Here is an 18,665-nt window from a genome sequence, read left to right on the forward strand (position 1 = left end):
CCTGTTTAATAAAAAATAAATAAATTTTTTAAAATGCACACGCAAAAATGTGACCAGGTCTGCAAAACACTTTTATTATGACATGTGGGCACTAACTATACCATACCATACATGGGTATTAGATAGTCATTTAAAACAAACAGATGAAATCATCACAAACAATGGGCAGGTACGTACTATATAGCTGTTGAGGATACTGGTAACCGGTATCAAAGTCTGCGATTGAGAAATGGTTAGATGATGTATTTTCTGCATGCCTCTCAAATATTTCTGGCCAAGAAACTGTAAGGAGTGGTCTACAAACTATATAGTAGTCTAATATTGTGTTGATAGACTAAAACTTATTTTTGCAATTCTCCTTCTGTAATTACCTTACTTCTAGTCCCATTTTACCTTGCCATGCCCACAGTGGTTGAGTCTACAACTCTACACGTTCCACTTTGTGGCCCAAGGTCCATGATGACATCTTATAAAAAGCCTCAGGTGTGTGCCTTTATTCCATTATTTTACCAGTAATTTATGATGGTTTCATCTTTCCAGTAGTCCAGAGTCCATATGCAAACAAGTTCTACTGTTCAGTAAAACTTTTCATTGCACGTGAGATAGTAGACTCTATTATTATTAGCAGAGATAATAAACGGTTGTTTATTATCTCTGTTATTAGCAAGACATTACGTCATACCATTATATCTAAACAAAAATTCCCGGGTGGGTGATTTCTTGGAAAATGCACCGGAAATGTTAGAATAACCAGAACTGAACCTGAACGGGATTACTAGTCTAGTTTTATTATTATTATCAAGTCTACCAGTTGGGTACTGGAGCTCGCACTGGAGTTCTTCATGTGAATCACACACTGAGTGGCCAGCTGATCATGAACACACTGTACGTAAGTAAAACCTTCAGATACTTAGATACTGGTCGCGTAGCTAGCCAGACGGCTTTTTTTTCCCGACTCCCCGGGCCAGAAAAAGTAAAAAAGCGCTCGCAGAGTCTGGCTACGCGAGACTAAGTAATTACTTCTCACCACTGTTATTAACCCCAGAGGCTCATAGTCTAGTGGGCTACATACGGTACGTCCCACTGCTCCATGATTAAAATAATTAATTTTATTAGCTAATTAGATAGCAGTCATCAGACGGCAGGGTTTTAACGTTAATTTAGCACATATTTATCGAATCACGTATTGTGGTTGTTGGTGGTATTAAGTATTCATCGAATTACATTTAGTAGATGCTGGTAGTATCACTATTAACTATATTTTTTGGCAGGTGGTCAGGTTGTTTAATCACGTGATCAGGTGCACGTGATCCCCTCTCAACGCAGGTCGGTGACAAGCACGTAGCTGCTATTGCGTTTTCGAGCCTTTGTTGTAATCTGTATGGCTCGATGTAGGATTTTTTGGCCCCTGCAGCTAACTCGAGCCTATCTGGACGAGAGTTCCATAGCCCGTGCTGTGGAGAAGGATCTGACCTTTCACCTTATTCCTTGTTTATTAGGAGTAAGGGAGTATGTAGTGGAATTCGTAGAACGGGGTTGGGAGTGGTGGGGCACTTTTACGCACGACGAGTTGAAGTTCGATCACATGAGCCAGCAAATGGCGCCTTCTGCATCACGTGCGTAACTGGCTGGAGGCGTGCGTGATTCTTTTTTTGTGTTAACCACAGTTAAGCTATTAACCTCCATGTACATGTTACGTCAGTGGCGGATACAGTCGATTGCACATGCGTTTGAACATTGCGTGTGGCAAAAATCATCCCTTGAAGTTCACTGGTGAACCAAAAGATTTACGGACACTTTCTATTCTTACTTTTGGGTATTTGAACTTGTTTAGTTCTATTTTTGTGTTTGCTTATCCTTTGCAGGCAGGGGCGTAGCCAGACTTTTGGTGATGCCAAGGCCCCGCTGTAAGCTAAAGACCAAAAGAAAGTCAAGTGGAATGTTCTTGGAGGAAGTCCTGGGTGCTTCCCCCTAAACCACGTCTGAACGAAAATGGTGCATGCACAAAATGTCCCCTTAGGCAGTAACATTAAAAGGTGCTGTTTGTGCATCTAGCTAGCTAAAACCTACATACTGCTGTTTATGCAGCTTATAGAAACTATGAACCTATTTTAGCTAATACTAACTTATTCTTCACATTCAGACCATGACAGCCAACTTCAAATTTTCTAGCACACGGGAACCCTCCACACTCTGAGTCGCTTAGTTGGCAATACTTCCTTCCGGGTAAGTATTATTCTCAGTCGGCCCTCCTGTTGATGGTCAGTAACTTTAGACTTGGCTTGTACTCCAATGTATTCGAGACATCACGTGCCCGCAACATGTGACAAATAAACAAACCATTCATCAGATAAATATATCATGAACCATGATAGTGGGTTCATAATAGGGATCGCCCATGTTTTTTGCAAAAATCCTAATAGAACGCACACCTAAAAACCACTTTGAAAAGCATCCTTCAACTCAAAACAACCCTCTGGTGGTTCTTTGCAATGAATATAGGTCCACTAGTAAGCATCAAGTGAAAAGGAAACAGTATATGTATTTCAGACAAAACTGAAATATGCCAGTTTGTTCATATTATTATTATTCATAATTTTATTGTTATTCTTTCACAGGCATAGCAAAGTTTACAAGGAGAATCCTGGGATAAAAAGTAGCAAGGCTTGCTGAATGGGTCATTGTGCATGTCCATGACCTATTTTTGATTTCGGCTTCTTGCCAAAAGGCCATTATGGCCGAGAAGCCACACGAGATCACGCTCAAAATTAGGTTTTTTGGTGTGCTGCTTGTGGCTAATAGAATCTGTCTTTATTAAACTCAGTATAGGCCAGGAAGCTTAATCTGGGCTGATGACTTTGTTGAAAGGTGGTTTTTTCCCTCCGTGATTATTGTACGTGGGCAGGTTATCCAGATTAAATACTCTAATAGAGCAGTCATGTAAATACTCTAATAATGCAGTCAAGTGTATAACAACAATCCTTGCACTGAATTTGACAACTATTAAAGGCACCAGTAATGTAAACTGTAGCTCATATTGGGAGACTCTCAGTATACACATTGCAATTTGATCAGTTTCATGTTTGTACTGAAACGTTGACGGCATTATTATGCAGAATGCAAAATTACACTATTCACCACAGTCTTCATTATCAATCAAAGAAATCCATATTAATTTGTGCACATGATATTGTAGTCAATAGAGTGCTGAGGAGATGATGTGTTCCAACAATTTGCAGCAAATACTAGTCAATGATATAGGTTTATAGTTCAATGGATTAGTACGCGTGCCTTTCTTGTATACTGGTGTTATATATGCCCTCTTCCGGTCTGAAGGGTGATGTATATGTATAATGCAGTCAAGTGTATAACAACAATCCTTGCACTGAATTTGACAGCTAATAAAGGCACCAGTAATGTAAATTGTAGCTCATATTAGGAGACTCTCAGTCTGTATGTACATTGCAATTTGATCAGTTTCATGTGTGTACTGAAATGTTGACGGTATAGGCTATGCAGAATGCAAAATTACACTATTCACAACAGTCTTCTTCATAATCCATTACTGAATTAATAAAAAATACACAAACTAGATAAATAAAAAATTGGAAAATTTAAATAGGAATAGGGATCGCTGAAAAAAGCCACTAAACAGGAAGGGATCGCTGAAAAAAGCCACAAAACAAGAAGGGATCGCTGGGTGGTAATGTAAACCACAAATCCCTATTTGACTCACTTCAAAATGACAGAGCATGTAAGTAAAGATTTGTGACAGAGAGTCAAAATAGGGATTTGTGGTTTACATTACCACCCCAGCGATCCCTTCTTGTTTTGTGGCTTTTCAGCGATCCCTATTCCTATTTTAAAATTTCCAATTTTTTATTCATCTAGTACATTGACTATTCACAGTTTGCGCTTTCCTGACACATGTATAACATGACCACTCAAGTTTATCGCAGCTGCTGCCTTGTAATATGTCTGCCTCAACCAATCAACACTCTTTCGCCACTTCCACCATGCACCACATGCGCTACTGATCATGTGATGCAATAGATCTCGATGATTTGTTCAGCATTAATGCAATGCGACACTCAAGAGTAGTACAGAGGAGTGCTAGTGTGCAAGTAGCTACCGGACAGCTCCAGGGCTGTAAGATTTGATGTGATTTTTAGTTTTAAAAGATTCTGCCTCTGAAAGGGGAGGGTGTCAAACCCTCCCCTCCCCCCCTCCTGGCTACGCCCTTGATCTTCACCCCTCCACCAACTTCACCTCCTTATTCATAACTACATATGTAGCTTGCTACACTGCTTCTCTGAATACTGAGACTGATTTATCTTGATCTGACTGCTCTATTAGAGTATCTTGAATTATTGATGCCCGGGTTCTGGCTACGCCCTTGCTTGCAGGCAGGCCAAACACAATTCACGTACTGCGCAATATTCAAACGTACATGCAATCGACTGTACAGAGAGTTTGTGCGAGTGACGATTCGCAATCGTGTGGGTGATAACATCACCAAGAGTTATAATATATTATTAGGATTTTTCTACTGGCCAAACTTTAAAAATCAGCTTACGTCATTCAACAGCAGGTACCTTTTTGTTGTTATTTTCGGTCTTCAACTTAAAGCTAGGCTGAAACTGCAGGAACTCCCTTTTCGGAAATTCTGGATCCGCCCTGACAGTTATTGACAACCTGAAATCCCCTCTGGAAATTTCTAGATCTACCACTGTACGTATACACATAAGTGCCTAGTTTAAGTTAAAATAACAATAAGTGCTAAGTTACAATAAGTACTGTACTAGGTTATACAATGAGTGCTATTACAGTAAGTTAGGGCCTGCAATCCAAAGAATCAACTTTTACACATTGATCCCCTTACTATTGTGGGATGTTCATTGTAGTATTCCATTACTAGATGCACCACAAAACCGGAGGCACGATTATTGTCCTCACAGAAATATCGATTTCAGTATTTCGTGAGATGCAAATTTTATTTTTAAACTTTTGTGCTTCGCACAAAGGACCGGACAAAACATGCTACTACTATTGTAGTTTAAAAGTACGTACAGTAACAAAGCAAATGCTTCACTGGGTTCCCGGCACAGAGTTGCATTCTTTCAAAAATCAGGAAACGAAACATGAATTTTCGAATTCAAACTGCCCTACCAGCCAAGACAAGAAAAGCCAACTCTTCCTCATAGTGATGTGATAAGTTTGGATGCATAGTCTGTCTATGCTGTTAGTCTGGAAAGGATCTGAGACTTCTCACCATCTGGGTGAAGAGCATCAAAATTTTCAGTCGTCCTTCCACAGGATTCTCTCAATGGTGCCAAAGTCCTTTCCAGTACTTCTGATTCCACACTGGTCACCTAATTTTGTTTAGAATGATGACAAAATTGTTAGTCCAAATCGTTTTGTAGTAGTAGCAGTTGGTGTTTCTGTGATTTCATATGATGCAGTATACCAGCAGCTCACCAGGAGCTCCACCCAGCTCGAATCAAATATGAAATATTTTGTACTTTTTTGGTTTGTTTTGGAATATTTTGCAATATAATGGTGATGTAGGGTGATCTATTAAAGATTTGAAACTGCTGTGGAGTGTGTGAGAGGTGAAGTCAAATTTGGATGATTTATCTGCCTGCCGTGGTGTAGTGCATAGAGCGAGATGTGGAAGCTGTGGATGAAATAATAATCGACAACTGCTGCTACCAAACATCCAGAGACATCTTTTCTAATACTGTAGTTTTAGTCAATGAGTAATGGTTGTGGTGACTGCAGAATTGCTTGAAATGACTAGAAAGCATGACACAAGTCTTTTATGTTGCAGAAAATTTTGATGCTTGTCACCCAGATGGTGAGAAGTCTCAAAGATCTTTTCCAAACTAACAGCATAGACAGACTATGCACCCAACTGTATCAAAACACTATGAGGAAGAGTTGGCTTCTCGTGCCTTGGGTGGTTGGACAGTTTGAAATCGAAAATTTGTATTTCGTGTCTGTATTTACAACCCTATGCCGGTCACCCAGCAAATCATTTGCTTATTACTGTGCATACTTTTTAACTACAATAACTCTGGATATGGCCTGGCTAAGTCCAGTCCTCTGTGTGGAACATGAAATTTTAAAAATAAATTTGCTATACTAAAAATGATATTTCTATGGAGACAATAATCATGCCTCTGCTTTCATGGTGGATCTAGTAATGGGATACTACAATGAATATCCCACAATGGTAGGGGATTGATTTGTAAAAGTTCATTTTTCGGATTGTGGACCCTAAGTAAGAGCTAAGTTACAATAAGTGCTAAGTTACAATGATGAAATGTTTAAAAGTGATAATAAAAAATCCAGCTTCAGTCAATGACTAGACGTAATGTGTAGACTCTGGCCAGGAATAATCTGTACTACCGTACTAATCATCCAGTCCTACCGTATTAACGCACCTGAAGGCTTAGCTAGAGTTTGTTATGAAAATGTAAAGGTTTTCAGCTTGGCACTGATGAGGGATTAGGAAAGTTTACTATTGTTGACTTTGTATAACAACAACCTATATTATTCAAGGGGCAGGGCTAAGCTGTATTGCTGACAAAGCTAAATGGCATTCAGCTGTCTAGTGGTTATATAGCTTCTCATTGGTCACAAAAAAGTGGTCTGTATGAGAGTACAATATTATGCATTCTTGACTTGGTGTACTGTTCAATCAAGTCTTGGGTACAAGGTCACAGTGAACAATCCATTTAACCAGCTGTTACGGTAGCTATATTGATATAAAGAACACTAGCTCAGCTATCTAACACAAGGTTTCTATTGTTCTGGTAGCTAGAAGCACTTTGCCAGGGCTACTGTTCCAGCAATTCACTAGATTATCAGACACACTAGTTGTATGATCAGGGTGATGAGCCAGGGTTGGAGTGAGTGAAGCCAGTATCCAGGTGAAGCCTGGCCAACGCTAGCTAACTCAGCGTGAACTCACCCTGAAATGTAGACATGCAGTGAAACACATCATTATGTATAACAAATAAACCTCATGCACAGTTAGGATTATGGGTGGGTTTCGTCTTTGCCTGAAGGTTCTTTTGAGTTCAGTTCTACTATTATAATATAGCTAAATTCTTGCCTCACATTTATAAGATAGAAACTGAGGAAGGTGGGTAGCTGGCAGTGGCGTAGCAAGTGTTACATGGCAAAATAACATCAGAACATGCAGATTTCTACTTTAACATTTTTCACTAGATGCTTGCCATGCTGTAAAGAGATAATAATGTGGTTGCATATATGTTTTGTTTTTGTTTATCAACACACACATACACAATATACATTTACAGTGTACTAACTGCATATACACAAAATGTCACAACACATGGAGTTACATAGCCCAATTATATTTGTGGTACGTATCTCAAAACTATTTATTGCAATGGTTACTTTAGTCATTATTTATTGTATGACTTTCAGATTGGGGAGATAATATTTACATTCTTACATTTTTGTAATTCAGGTGTAGCCTATAATACATGAGAAGTGATGGCAGCTGAAAGCTCTAATTTGCAGGTATGTGTATATAGTATGTGATCCGGTCTGCATTAAAGGGGTCTTACACAGAGACCTCAACCTAGAAAGTGCACTTGGAGTGAGACCTGAGGTTAAAACGAGTGAGGTTTGCTTACTTGTGTGTGAGATCTCCTCGTAGTAGAAATATTCCTGTAAAAATGGCAAAATTTGTAACTTTCTTTGGGTAGTTTCAGTTATACCTCTCCATTTTTAGCCATTAGAGCACTGTATAGTGTTTTGCCAAGAGGTTTGAAATGAAATTAACTTACATGAGAGCTTAATTTTCCAGGAATTGCAATGCGTGAGACGGAAACCCATGCATGAGATAGCCATCCAATGTGTGTGTCTCACGCGTAATGCATGAGAGTTGAGGTGTCTGTCTTATAACCTTTTCAATTGTATGTACTTGGCAACCTGTAACTTGACTTATGAATGTGGTATCACCCTGAAACTTAGTCCCCTTATATGGTTAATGCAGCACTATGGTTTGGTATGTGATAGGTTGAAAACATGCGGAGTATGTTTAGTCAAACTTGACAATTTGGAAAGGCTACAAGACCCCTTTTCGCAGACCAGGTCACATGTAAGGTAGATGTATTATATAATATGTGACCGTCTCAGCAAAAACCCGACTTGTTTGCACAAGCATGCGTATTGAGAAAATCGAAATAATAAAATAATTCATAAAAATTACGCATGCTACAAAAAAAACTACGCAGGGCCAGTACTTGACAAATGAAGACTCAAATCGATTAAAACTATATACCATCGTATTTGCCTGTTCATAGGGAGTTCGAAAATCTTTGTTTCGTTTCTCTAGCGCCAACGGTATGCGTGTCACGTGCATTTGTTTATGATGTGGTAAACGTAAACAAGATCATCATCATTTGTTCTACCAAACCGCCTTCATATCCATATGCGCAAGTATCTACAGGGCTAATACTATACCTTGGCTGATGTGATGATCCATGGTGAACATTCTAAGCCAAATTGCAAAGTTGTAGACTAATCCAAACGGAAGTTATGGCTGCGAATGTAAGCGCCTGTAGTTTATTTTCAGTATAGTCACTATACAAATGGATTATCTTGCTCTTCCTACTGTCTAGTGTTATAATTACAAAATTACTCACCACAGAAGGCTGAACCTTTGGTGGTCCATTCCTTGGGTACTGCAGATATTGCTGAGTGAATAAAAATATATTTTAAACTGTGCAAACAAGTCGTTTTTGCTGAGACAGTCACATATGGTAGTGCGAATTAATCTTATTGTTAATTTTGTTTATTGTCATGCAAGTGGTAGGTATCATGAAAGTTTAAAGTGCCATTTAAAATCTATTTCGATAGATACAAGCATATGGCAAGGGTACCTAAGAATCATTTACTACTTTAGGTCAGACTACTGTACATTACAGCACAGGCAGGGGGGCATAGGATTTCAGGACTTTGAATTTTTCTAAGAAAACACAATAGACAATATATAAAGCAGTTGTGAGGGTACATTTGTTTTAAAGTGGTCTGTTCTATATAACTATGCTTCCTGCTGTGGTAATTAGTGAATTGCAAATAATTATATTGATTGTAGTAGGGCTACTCAATAGCAATGGATAGCTATATATACTTCATGTCTGATCTTTTAGTTAGAAGTAATATAACATCAACTTGTTTGTGAATAAGTCTGTCAAAATTCAAAGCTATAAACACCATAGTCCAGCATGTCTTATATTCTGATAATATGCATACAGGTACACAAAGAGATATAAAACTCATAGATGTGTTGCTAGGTAAATAAAAGTTGGCTGTGAAGAATGAGATGATGTGTACAATTATGTATGTTTCTATAGGGTATGGAGCAATCTGCTCTACAGCAATCACAAAGGTCCAATAGAATGGCTTACATCTGCACATTGCCAACCTCACCAGTCACTAGTAATGTAAGTTGTGTGGACTTAATTTGATCACAGCATGATTATACACTCGTAGCATAGACAGGGTGATATGAACTAAAAAGGCCTGTAATGGAAGTTCATAAAATTGAAGTTGAAACAATATGCTCCTTTATAGTCACACTAAACAAGTACCATAATTTGCTTTGTAAAATAATTTTTGTATGCAAAATTTGTACAAAAATTTCATGCACAAAAATTTTTATAAAAGATCGAACTACTCTAATAGAGCAGTAATTTACGTAAACCATACGAAAATATTTTTACATGAAAATTTTTATCACAAAAATTTTATGCACGAACATAAAGCGAATTATGGTATTGTGTTTAGCTTTCAAGTAAATACATTCAGAATTAAATACTTTAGCAGATACGTATATAGTACAGCAGATAGATATAGATAGAAATTTTTAACTCCACACAATTGGCTAAAGCCATTTTTCCTTGCAGGAGACAGACTAAACAAAACAGTTGCTTAATCCTTAAACCCATATAATCCAGAAAACTGGATTTAAACTTAATAAATATGCATGCTTTGCACAAAGCACTGTAACTTTTGAAGCGTCTATCCTATGGCTATGCAATGTACATCATTCTACTTGCGATGTAGTAAGGATTAAAATGATACCTAGGGTTTTACCCTAACACTAAATTGTGAGGCCAAAACTAGCCGTGAAAATAACTTTTCAGTAAGGAAGCACGCAAACCCTTTACTTACCTTTATATAATGGTCAATAACTCGATGGTAGTTGATCATATCACCTTGCAACAACTTCCATTCAAATCGTCGTGAAATTTGTATTAGGCCATATATGACTCACATGAGTAAACCCACGATCGAAATTAAACACATGGCAAGAATTTAGAATCATGGAGACGCGACTCATCACTGTTCACTGCTTCATAACAAGTAAGCCACTGTAGTTAGTGTTCATTTAACCTTCTACAATTTGCCCAGTAAACACACTTTTAATCTATGTGTATTTGTAGGCCGTAAGAATTAAGTTACCCCACCTAGTGTCACCATGCGTGCCCATATTGTGTAAACACGTATTTCCAAAAAGTTCTCTGTGGGTTTAAGGGTTAATTTTCATAAGTATAATATAGTGGTGTACATTGTAGATCTTCAAATACAAGTGATTTTATATGTAATGATTATATCTATCATATAATACAGTACCCCAAACCCTTTCAACAAATTAATTATCTTGAATGTCCTATTTAGTTGAATTTTCTACTATCTGACTTAAGCTATATACTAACTAACCATAGATAATAGACATCCCTATCTGGATTGGAAGCACACGTATAGTGCCCATCCAAAATAGTGCCCATACAAAACTACATGACTATCCACTTTTTGCGCCTGAAGTTTTGAAGAACTCTTTATTATGTGAAGATTCTGTTTTACTCTCTGGATACAGTTCGATTGCTTTAACTAGTATGCTGTAATCGCGTGTTGACTGAATCCAAGTATATGATATTTTACTGGTGATACGAAGCGCAGTGCATGGGTTTGCACATGGAGTTTAGTAGATTGTTTCTTGGGTGACGATTGGCCTACTACTGGCGTAGGCGCTTTCCATATAAACAGTATTATCACATATTTGTGAAAATGGTGGGGTGAAAAATCTAGTTTAAGGCTGAAGCTTATTACTTACTAACGCTAAGTGTACTGGTGTGTGTTTCACGGTATATTCGCTCCAGTTTAGTGAAGTTCACGATTGCTGCTTCTCATATCAATCTTTCATGCTTGTTAAACTAATGTACATCAGTACGCCCACTGAAAACCTCATATTCCATAGCAGTATGTTTACTAATCACCAGTATGTAATACACGTGTTTATAAAATCTATTCCCAGTACTGTGTGCAGTATAAGGGGTGCAAAGCGTGGATAGATAAGGTGGTGCTTAGATGTTTCCAATCCAGTATGGGGTGTCTATTATGTATGGGCTGACCGATTCCTTCAGTCAAGCATTATTCAAATATATGGCTAATGCTACAGGCTTGATTTCTTCACTGTTTTATGTCTGGCCAAAATGTGCATTTTCACCAACCGCAGCAGCTACAGTTCATGCATCATTGTCCTCCCTTATGTCCCATTTCTCTTTTGCTATTGCATAGATATTCACAGGAACTTTTGATAGATTCAATGGCAATGCAGCTGGCTGTCATGAAAATTGTCAGTAGTTTCTGTAGTGTCAGGATTGATTTCAGAGGCACTTCTTATACTGTTCTTTATTTGTGATGGGTGGGATGTAACTGCATAAAGTGGAATAGTTCTCAGTTTAATTGACAATAGGGGCACAAGATTAGTCACAATTTGAAAGATGCTTCTTGCATTGCTCTTCGTGTTTAATGGGTGGAACAAATCTGAACATGAAGTGGGATGACCTCCCTTGTTTCACTGTTTTTTGTTTCAGATAAAAAAATTTCTAGTTTTTTCTTATATACTTGTTAGAATAAATAATTGGTGGGAAAATGAATATTAAAGTGTTTGTTATATGTGGTCTCATTGTGATGACTCGCATCATTACAAATGCCACTTCAATGTATACAGGCTTGTGTTTTTGACTTTTCATTAAACTCTCCCAACTAATATTGCAACTGAGCCTAGGTATGTGAGCACAAACTATATACATCATAGATTGTGTAAGAATATTGGCATTCTGTATAATTACTGAGCCATTCATTCATTTAACAAAGGTATAGCCATAGCATACTGGCTAATGGAATGTGCATGATAACTGCTGTAGTCTGGCAATACTGGGAGTGTCAACACTGAAAAACTAACCAACAACTTTTGCTTTTACTGGAGCATAATTACAGATACAACCTACAGAGCATAATGTCGAGCATAATTATATTAATTTTGGAGCAGTCCTCAAGAGTGTTATGTGCAGTTTTAAATACATAAATACTTCAAGCTTATAACAACATCAGTGCAATGAGTGTGGTGATCATATAATCCTGTTCAATTCACAGGTGCAAAATGGAGCTCAGCCCAGCCCACATATCAACAGGTTTGTGCTTATGTGTACTGTAAATCAGAAAGTTTCTTGTGTTAAAATGTTGAAACAAGTGAGACCATCACCTAACATGCACATTCAGTCCCATGCTAACTACATGGTTTATTGCTACAACAATGAATCTATCACTGGACCATCCTTACTGCAGTTGCCAAATAAATTGCATACTGAGTGTGATACTGTATTTACACCATAGGAAGGTCTATACAAAGTTTAATAGCATACGAGTCCAATTGATTAAAGCAGGTATGGACACAAGACTAAGAAAAACAACCAATAACTGGGGTATTCCTGGGTATTTAATACTATTCTATGGTTGTATGCTGAAGTCTGAGTGGCTAGAACACTGAAATCAGCATTATTACAGTGCCTATAGGTGGCTGGGATAATTCAGCTGGTTGATGAGTAAGCCATTCAATCTATACACCGTAAGCAATCAATTATCGACTGACATCTATTATCGGCCAACACGACATCTATTATCGTCCTATAGAATCCGGAATAAAACACGGAATTCCAGGACGTTACGATGCCTCGTGCTGCTTTGTTTTGTTCTTCTACCAGCTTCTATTACGTTGCACTGTTGGTTAATGACAGGTGGTTTGTGTACAGTATAACTTAGATTTGTTACGCCAGTCAATTATTCTTGGCATGAAAATGATGTTTGTAGCGTACTGAACGTTATCCGTGTTGTTTCTTTTGTTCTAGTGCACACTGAACCTTACACAAGATGTTTAAGCTAAGAAGGGACAGGCTGAAATCGTTTTAACGTCTCTAGTGATTGTCTGTGCGGGAATAATCATGCTTCCAGGTGGAATAATGTTTGTTTACAATCGCACGCGTGTGTTTAAAAGATAGTCACCGCTCATTTGACTTGGAATTTGTGTGTTGTGGGCTGTTAAAGGTAGTTTTAATCATCACTGATTAGTGGCTGTACAATGACAGCCATTATGAATTGTTTATGTGGACAAAGAAGACGGAATGATTTCTTGTGGTAGTTAGAAGTGGTGAGTAATGGAGCTACCTAGGAAGAAACAGCTCTTAAAGCAAGGTGAAGCACAGTATAGTCTTCTGAGGCTATGTACATCCTGTAGACAACAGGAGAATTGACTATATAAGCAATGGTAGGCTGGAAGAGTGTTTGCAAATGAAATTACACTCACTTTCAGGCATAATCGACTGACGTATACACTGTATTTAGACGTTTAGAGCTTTTTAACCAGCTGTCAAGTGTTGAACATGTTACACTGCACAAGAACAAGTGGATAAGACACCCATCACAGTGGATAGAAGTTGTCAGTTATCGTTTACGTATAAAGTGTGTGTACATCATTGGCTACATTGCTAGATAGCAGGAAACAAACTAGCTAAAGCTGAGCCCAGTGGCACCAAGATTATTCTGCTGACCTTTGTTACATCATTGATGGAGCAATTGTCTTATTAAATTCATTTTGTATTGTGTTTAAAGCGTTAAAATACTTGAGTGATTGTTTTATTAGAAATTGATTCGAGTGTATTTCGAAAATCACGCATAAGACTTACTTAAAATTTTGGTGGAATTACAATTAGTATTGGTAGACTATTTTGTAGTATTGGCAGGATTTAGTTTTGAATTGTGTATGGATGCCAAACGAAATACTTCAAATAGGACGACAATTAGTGATGTACGCAAGTTATCAAATAGCCGATAGATGATGTCTACCGATGATAATTGACGCCTTACACCACTGCCTTTAGCCGGATGCTGCTGACGAATGCTACTGCCTTGAACGCTGGTACATTGTGTACACCCAGAGTATTAAATTGCCTATTGCCTATAAAAAATTTGTGTATATTGTGTTCTAAATGAGATTCCCGTAGGTTGGCACACAACTAGGCCGATAATTGATTGCTTATGCTACCAGTAGATACTTATCATTCACATTGTACTGGGTATATGAGAGGTATTTCAATTGATTAAGTAGCTGTGGAGATCTCCCATAAACGTGTAAACCAGTTGAATGAAGCTCATTGAAAATCACCGTGGATGTGCCTGAAATAATTAGCATTTTAAAGTAAAAATATTTCTGAAGTATTGATAATGGCTTACAATCATCAACAAGTAGATTTACGCTATAAATATTTTAGGTGTCAAATGTGCCACATGGTTGATTTTCCAAAATTCGGTCACATATGCACATGCATAAAATTAGAGCTAATGTACAGTAGTTGAGAATCAAGATATCTGTCAGTGTACAATCACTGACTGATGTACGTGTGTAGCATATCCTGGAGTTCGACAGAAATCAGGCCTTTGGTTGCAAAGTTTTAAGTAATCATCTGGAATACAGATTAATTCATACAGTTATAAAAGAAACAGCAGATGAATGATATGGTCTCTAGAGACATGATGTAGAACGATTATTGCTCTTCTCCTTACTAGCTGCATACCTCACTTTCCTAACCCAGAAAACATCTTAGAACAGCCAAGGACTCAAATAATAGCTGTGGTGCCTATTCAAGAACGGAATTTATGCTGTCATTAAGGAACACTATTCAAATGCTGTGACCATGGTGTTTAACCAAGGAAATATGTTACTGTAATTTCAGTGAAAAAATTCTGTGTATATATAGTACATTTTGGAAGCTTTTGGGTTGCTTGGGAGGCATACTTTGACTTGATTATGATATGCCTAACCAATAAACTTATACTGCACAAAGTCGTCATGAAAGAAAGTGAGGTTAATTTTTGGCTGTTATTATTTTCTGGTGGGAAACCACAAAATAATCATAATGATCCTCACTATATCATATAAAGTAGCATTCATAACTATATCCTATGTATCAAGTGTCAATGATAAGCATGTGATATTTGAATATAGTATAAAAGCATAGTTTATTTGTCAGAAGAAGAGGGATTACCAAATGTTACCAAATCTGTTTGCACTTGTCATAGCAACTTCACCATTGCACGTTCAGTGAGTGGACATCCAGGCCAACCAGCAGCACTACCTCCAGTGGTAAGCTTCATACTATTAAAGAGTATGACTTATGTACAGGTGTGCTTATTTGTAATCGATTGCAGTACAGTATAGACAAAATGAAGTGTGCATTATTTAGGTTGATGACTATAGCGTACCACATAATGATATATGACTGTGGAAGCATAGTGTATTTTAATGAGTTGGTCTAAAATCACATACATATATTATATTTACTATACATTATATTATTTACATATACTTTCCATCACTGGCATAACTTATTACAGTATTATGTACATTGAACACTGAGTCCTTTTTTATCGTACACATTCTAAATGTGACCAGGCCTGCAAAAACAGGGCATGTGGGCATACAAAATTTGCCTATATTTTCTAACTATTATGACTCACAGCCATTATGCTGCTATAGTCGTGTAATTGTCACCACTTATTAAACATTTAATAGACTATATAATACAAATTACAGAATACAAAATAATAATCTGTTCCAGTACTGAGATACAGAGGTATGACCTGTTGCGTGACAGGGTGTAGTTTGTGCTCACATGCCCTGTTTTTGCAGGTCCGGTCACAAATGTTGTCACAATTTATGTATTTGTTTGCAGAATGTGCCATACAACTATGGAGATGACGATGATGCAATGACGTACGTATATTATAAGTATTATAACACACATGTAACTTACATTGAAAGTGCATTCCTTATGGCTGGAAAATTTGGTGAATCTGTACTTGGTAACAGAGAGTAATGGCAACACCCATCTTGATATGATTCAGGCAAATTGTTTAGTAAAATTAATTCACCATAAAATTCAACATAGTCAAAAAGATTCCAAAAAAAATGTGAGATAGGTAAGAAATTCAACGGGACAATTACAGATGGTGTTACACTAGAATATCATAAGTAATAATTTCCAAGTGATTCAGCTAAACTTTATAATATCATTAGGTATGTTTTTGAGCAGTGCTCAAACTCAAGCCTATATTATGCACACAATAATTATGCTTTCAAACTCAAGATTATATATTCTAGAGCTGACTGCTTTATTAGAGTGTATCGTATGATTTTTCTATCTTTGAGTTACAGTATCTGCCAATATATAATTTTCTTCTCTAAAAACTGTCATAGGCAGATCTGAGGGGGACAATAGGCTTTGCCATCCCCCCAGCCCTTCTCTTCCCTCACTTGGACTTGCAGGACTATATTGGCACCAGAAACAGGAATCATGCATTCACACTGTATTCAGAAGTACAGAAAGCCAATAAATGCACTTTATGAAGAAAATGAGGCAAATAAATTTGAAGTTGTGCTAAAGATCAAGATACTCTAATAGAGCAAATACTCTAATAGAACAGTCACAATTCTAATGTCATTGACCGATAATTTTTGCAAATTATACCTTAGTATACTTTACCATCAAACAGGTCTATTTAATTAATTGTATATGCTTTGAAGAGAATGTGTTTTGTTAGCTAAATAGCTATCAAAAATGCTACCAACTTCAAACTTAGGAGGTCTAATTTCAATTTTTTTCTCAGAAGCTAGAGTTTTAGAAAATATATGCTCTTCATTCATCCAATTATACTAAACAAAGTTTTGCAAATTAGTACAACTTAATTATGTAGTAGAACTCCATTCTTCTTCTCTTAGCAGAAAAAACACTGTTTTATCGCATAACTTCTTGCCCCACTTAGTCCCCCTTTGCAGTGTTTCCGATGCAAACTGCATTTGCTATCTTTTTTGTGACCAATATTTACAGTTATACTGTCATGTAACTTCGTATGTATTATTTGGAGTGTATACACTGTGTTTCTACATTATTATAGTGGTCCTGCTCAACCATTTTCTTCTGTACCATCAGTTGTAAGCAATGACATTATTTTGTATTGTATTCTTATGCAGTCTGTTCACATTTCCGTGACTCCCACTGAGCTCAGTATCATTCACAGCATTAATGACTTCGACATAATATCTTTACAAATATTTTGACAGATGGACAGATGGTGTTTGTAATGGGAGGTTGTATATTAAGGAAAGGAAGAGCTCTTGAAACATGAACAGACCAATAGCATGTGTATACTGTATGATTTGTAAAAATTAGAAATTGTATTGTAGCTCCCAATTTACTACTATATGATCTAATACCTTATTTGAAAGCAGTGCTTTTTCTTGTATGTGAATCTCTTACCATGTGAAAACCTCAATAAATTCCTAATTAATAGTTTACTACAATATTTTATAGGGATTTGCTTATGGCATGATTTTACTGTACAGTATATTATAGTAATGCGTATATCGTCAATGCTTTAATTTCTGACTGGATTTGCAAACGGTACCTTTTCACACACACTTTGACACATTTTTGAACTTTGAAGCATAACGTTTTGATCATGTATTATGTTTGCCTGAAATTTTCCATGAGTGTAGCTACAGTATCTGGCTGCAATTTAACACTAAGAGCAAGTTAATTAGTTAAGGAGTCGAGTATTACATCATTTGTTTGCTGGTATGTAAAGTGTGTGGAAAAGGTAGCTTTTTGTAAATCTGGTCACATTTAAATATATTCTGTTACCTTAGAACTATCCTACTATATCTCAAGACACACCAAAGTTTGTAAAGGTACACATTATTATGTGATGATTAACTTTTATGTCACTTTTTACAATGTGTATTGTGATACCTTCATATTCACCTGTAGCTCAAATTTTGTTAGTAACACAATGATTTGTATGACATCGTAGTGTTCAGCTTTGTTATTCCAGTACCTTTTTAGTAGTAACTCGTTACACTTTACATATTACTTGCAACTGAACTATTTATTTAGTTACAGTTACATATTACCCAAAAATTAAAGTAACTATAATAATATTACATATTATATTACTTTGTGTCCACTGCCTTAAGCTGTCATTTGTGCAACTACCACCTTATCACTTGACATGAATGTGTTGTTAAAATCTTGGTTATATTGTAAGAAGCTAGTAAATAAGCTTCATTCATTAACTCAAGGTGGCTTCATTACTTCATTGTGGTTAAGCATTACTCAGTGGATTACTAACGAGATTAGTAACTTGGTTACTTGTAGTAATAAAACTACTTAATATTAGACTCGTTAAAGTAACTTCATTACTTAGGTAATGCGTTACATTTTGTA

The 18,665-nt window shown here is 36.8% G+C and overlaps 1 protein-coding gene across 2 annotated transcripts in view; it reads left to right on the forward strand.

The window, feature by feature from the left end:
- Nucleotides 1–726: 726 nt before the first annotated feature.
- The window catches only part of LOC136254857 (uncharacterized), a 28,984-nt gene continuing 11,045 nt past the window's right edge, over nucleotides 727–18,665 (forward strand). The window contains exons 1-8 of one of the 2 annotated variants that reach the window (XM_066047619.1): nucleotides 727–889; nucleotides 7,502–7,554; nucleotides 9,396–9,485; nucleotides 12,484–12,521; nucleotides 15,463–15,526; nucleotides 16,116–16,156; nucleotides 17,338–17,374; nucleotides 18,089–18,130. In XM_066047619.1, coding sequence (XP_065903691.1) covers nucleotides 7,528–7,554; nucleotides 9,396–9,485; nucleotides 12,484–12,521; nucleotides 15,463–15,526; nucleotides 16,116–16,156; nucleotides 17,338–17,374; nucleotides 18,089–18,130 — 339 coding nt within the window. In that variant the 5' untranslated portion in view covers nucleotides 727–889; nucleotides 7,502–7,527. The remainder of the gene's footprint in view (nucleotides 890–7,501; nucleotides 7,555–9,395; nucleotides 9,486–12,483; nucleotides 12,522–15,462; nucleotides 15,527–16,115; nucleotides 16,157–17,337; nucleotides 17,375–18,088; nucleotides 18,131–18,665) is intronic. The other variant, XM_066047618.1, reaches the window with a different exon arrangement.

The sequence above is a fragment of the Dysidea avara genome, chromosome 4, assembly GCF_963678975.1.
Source record: "Dysidea avara chromosome 4, odDysAvar1.4, whole genome shotgun sequence".
Lineage (NCBI taxonomy): Eukaryota > Metazoa > Porifera > Demospongiae > Dictyoceratida > Dysideidae > Dysidea > Dysidea avara.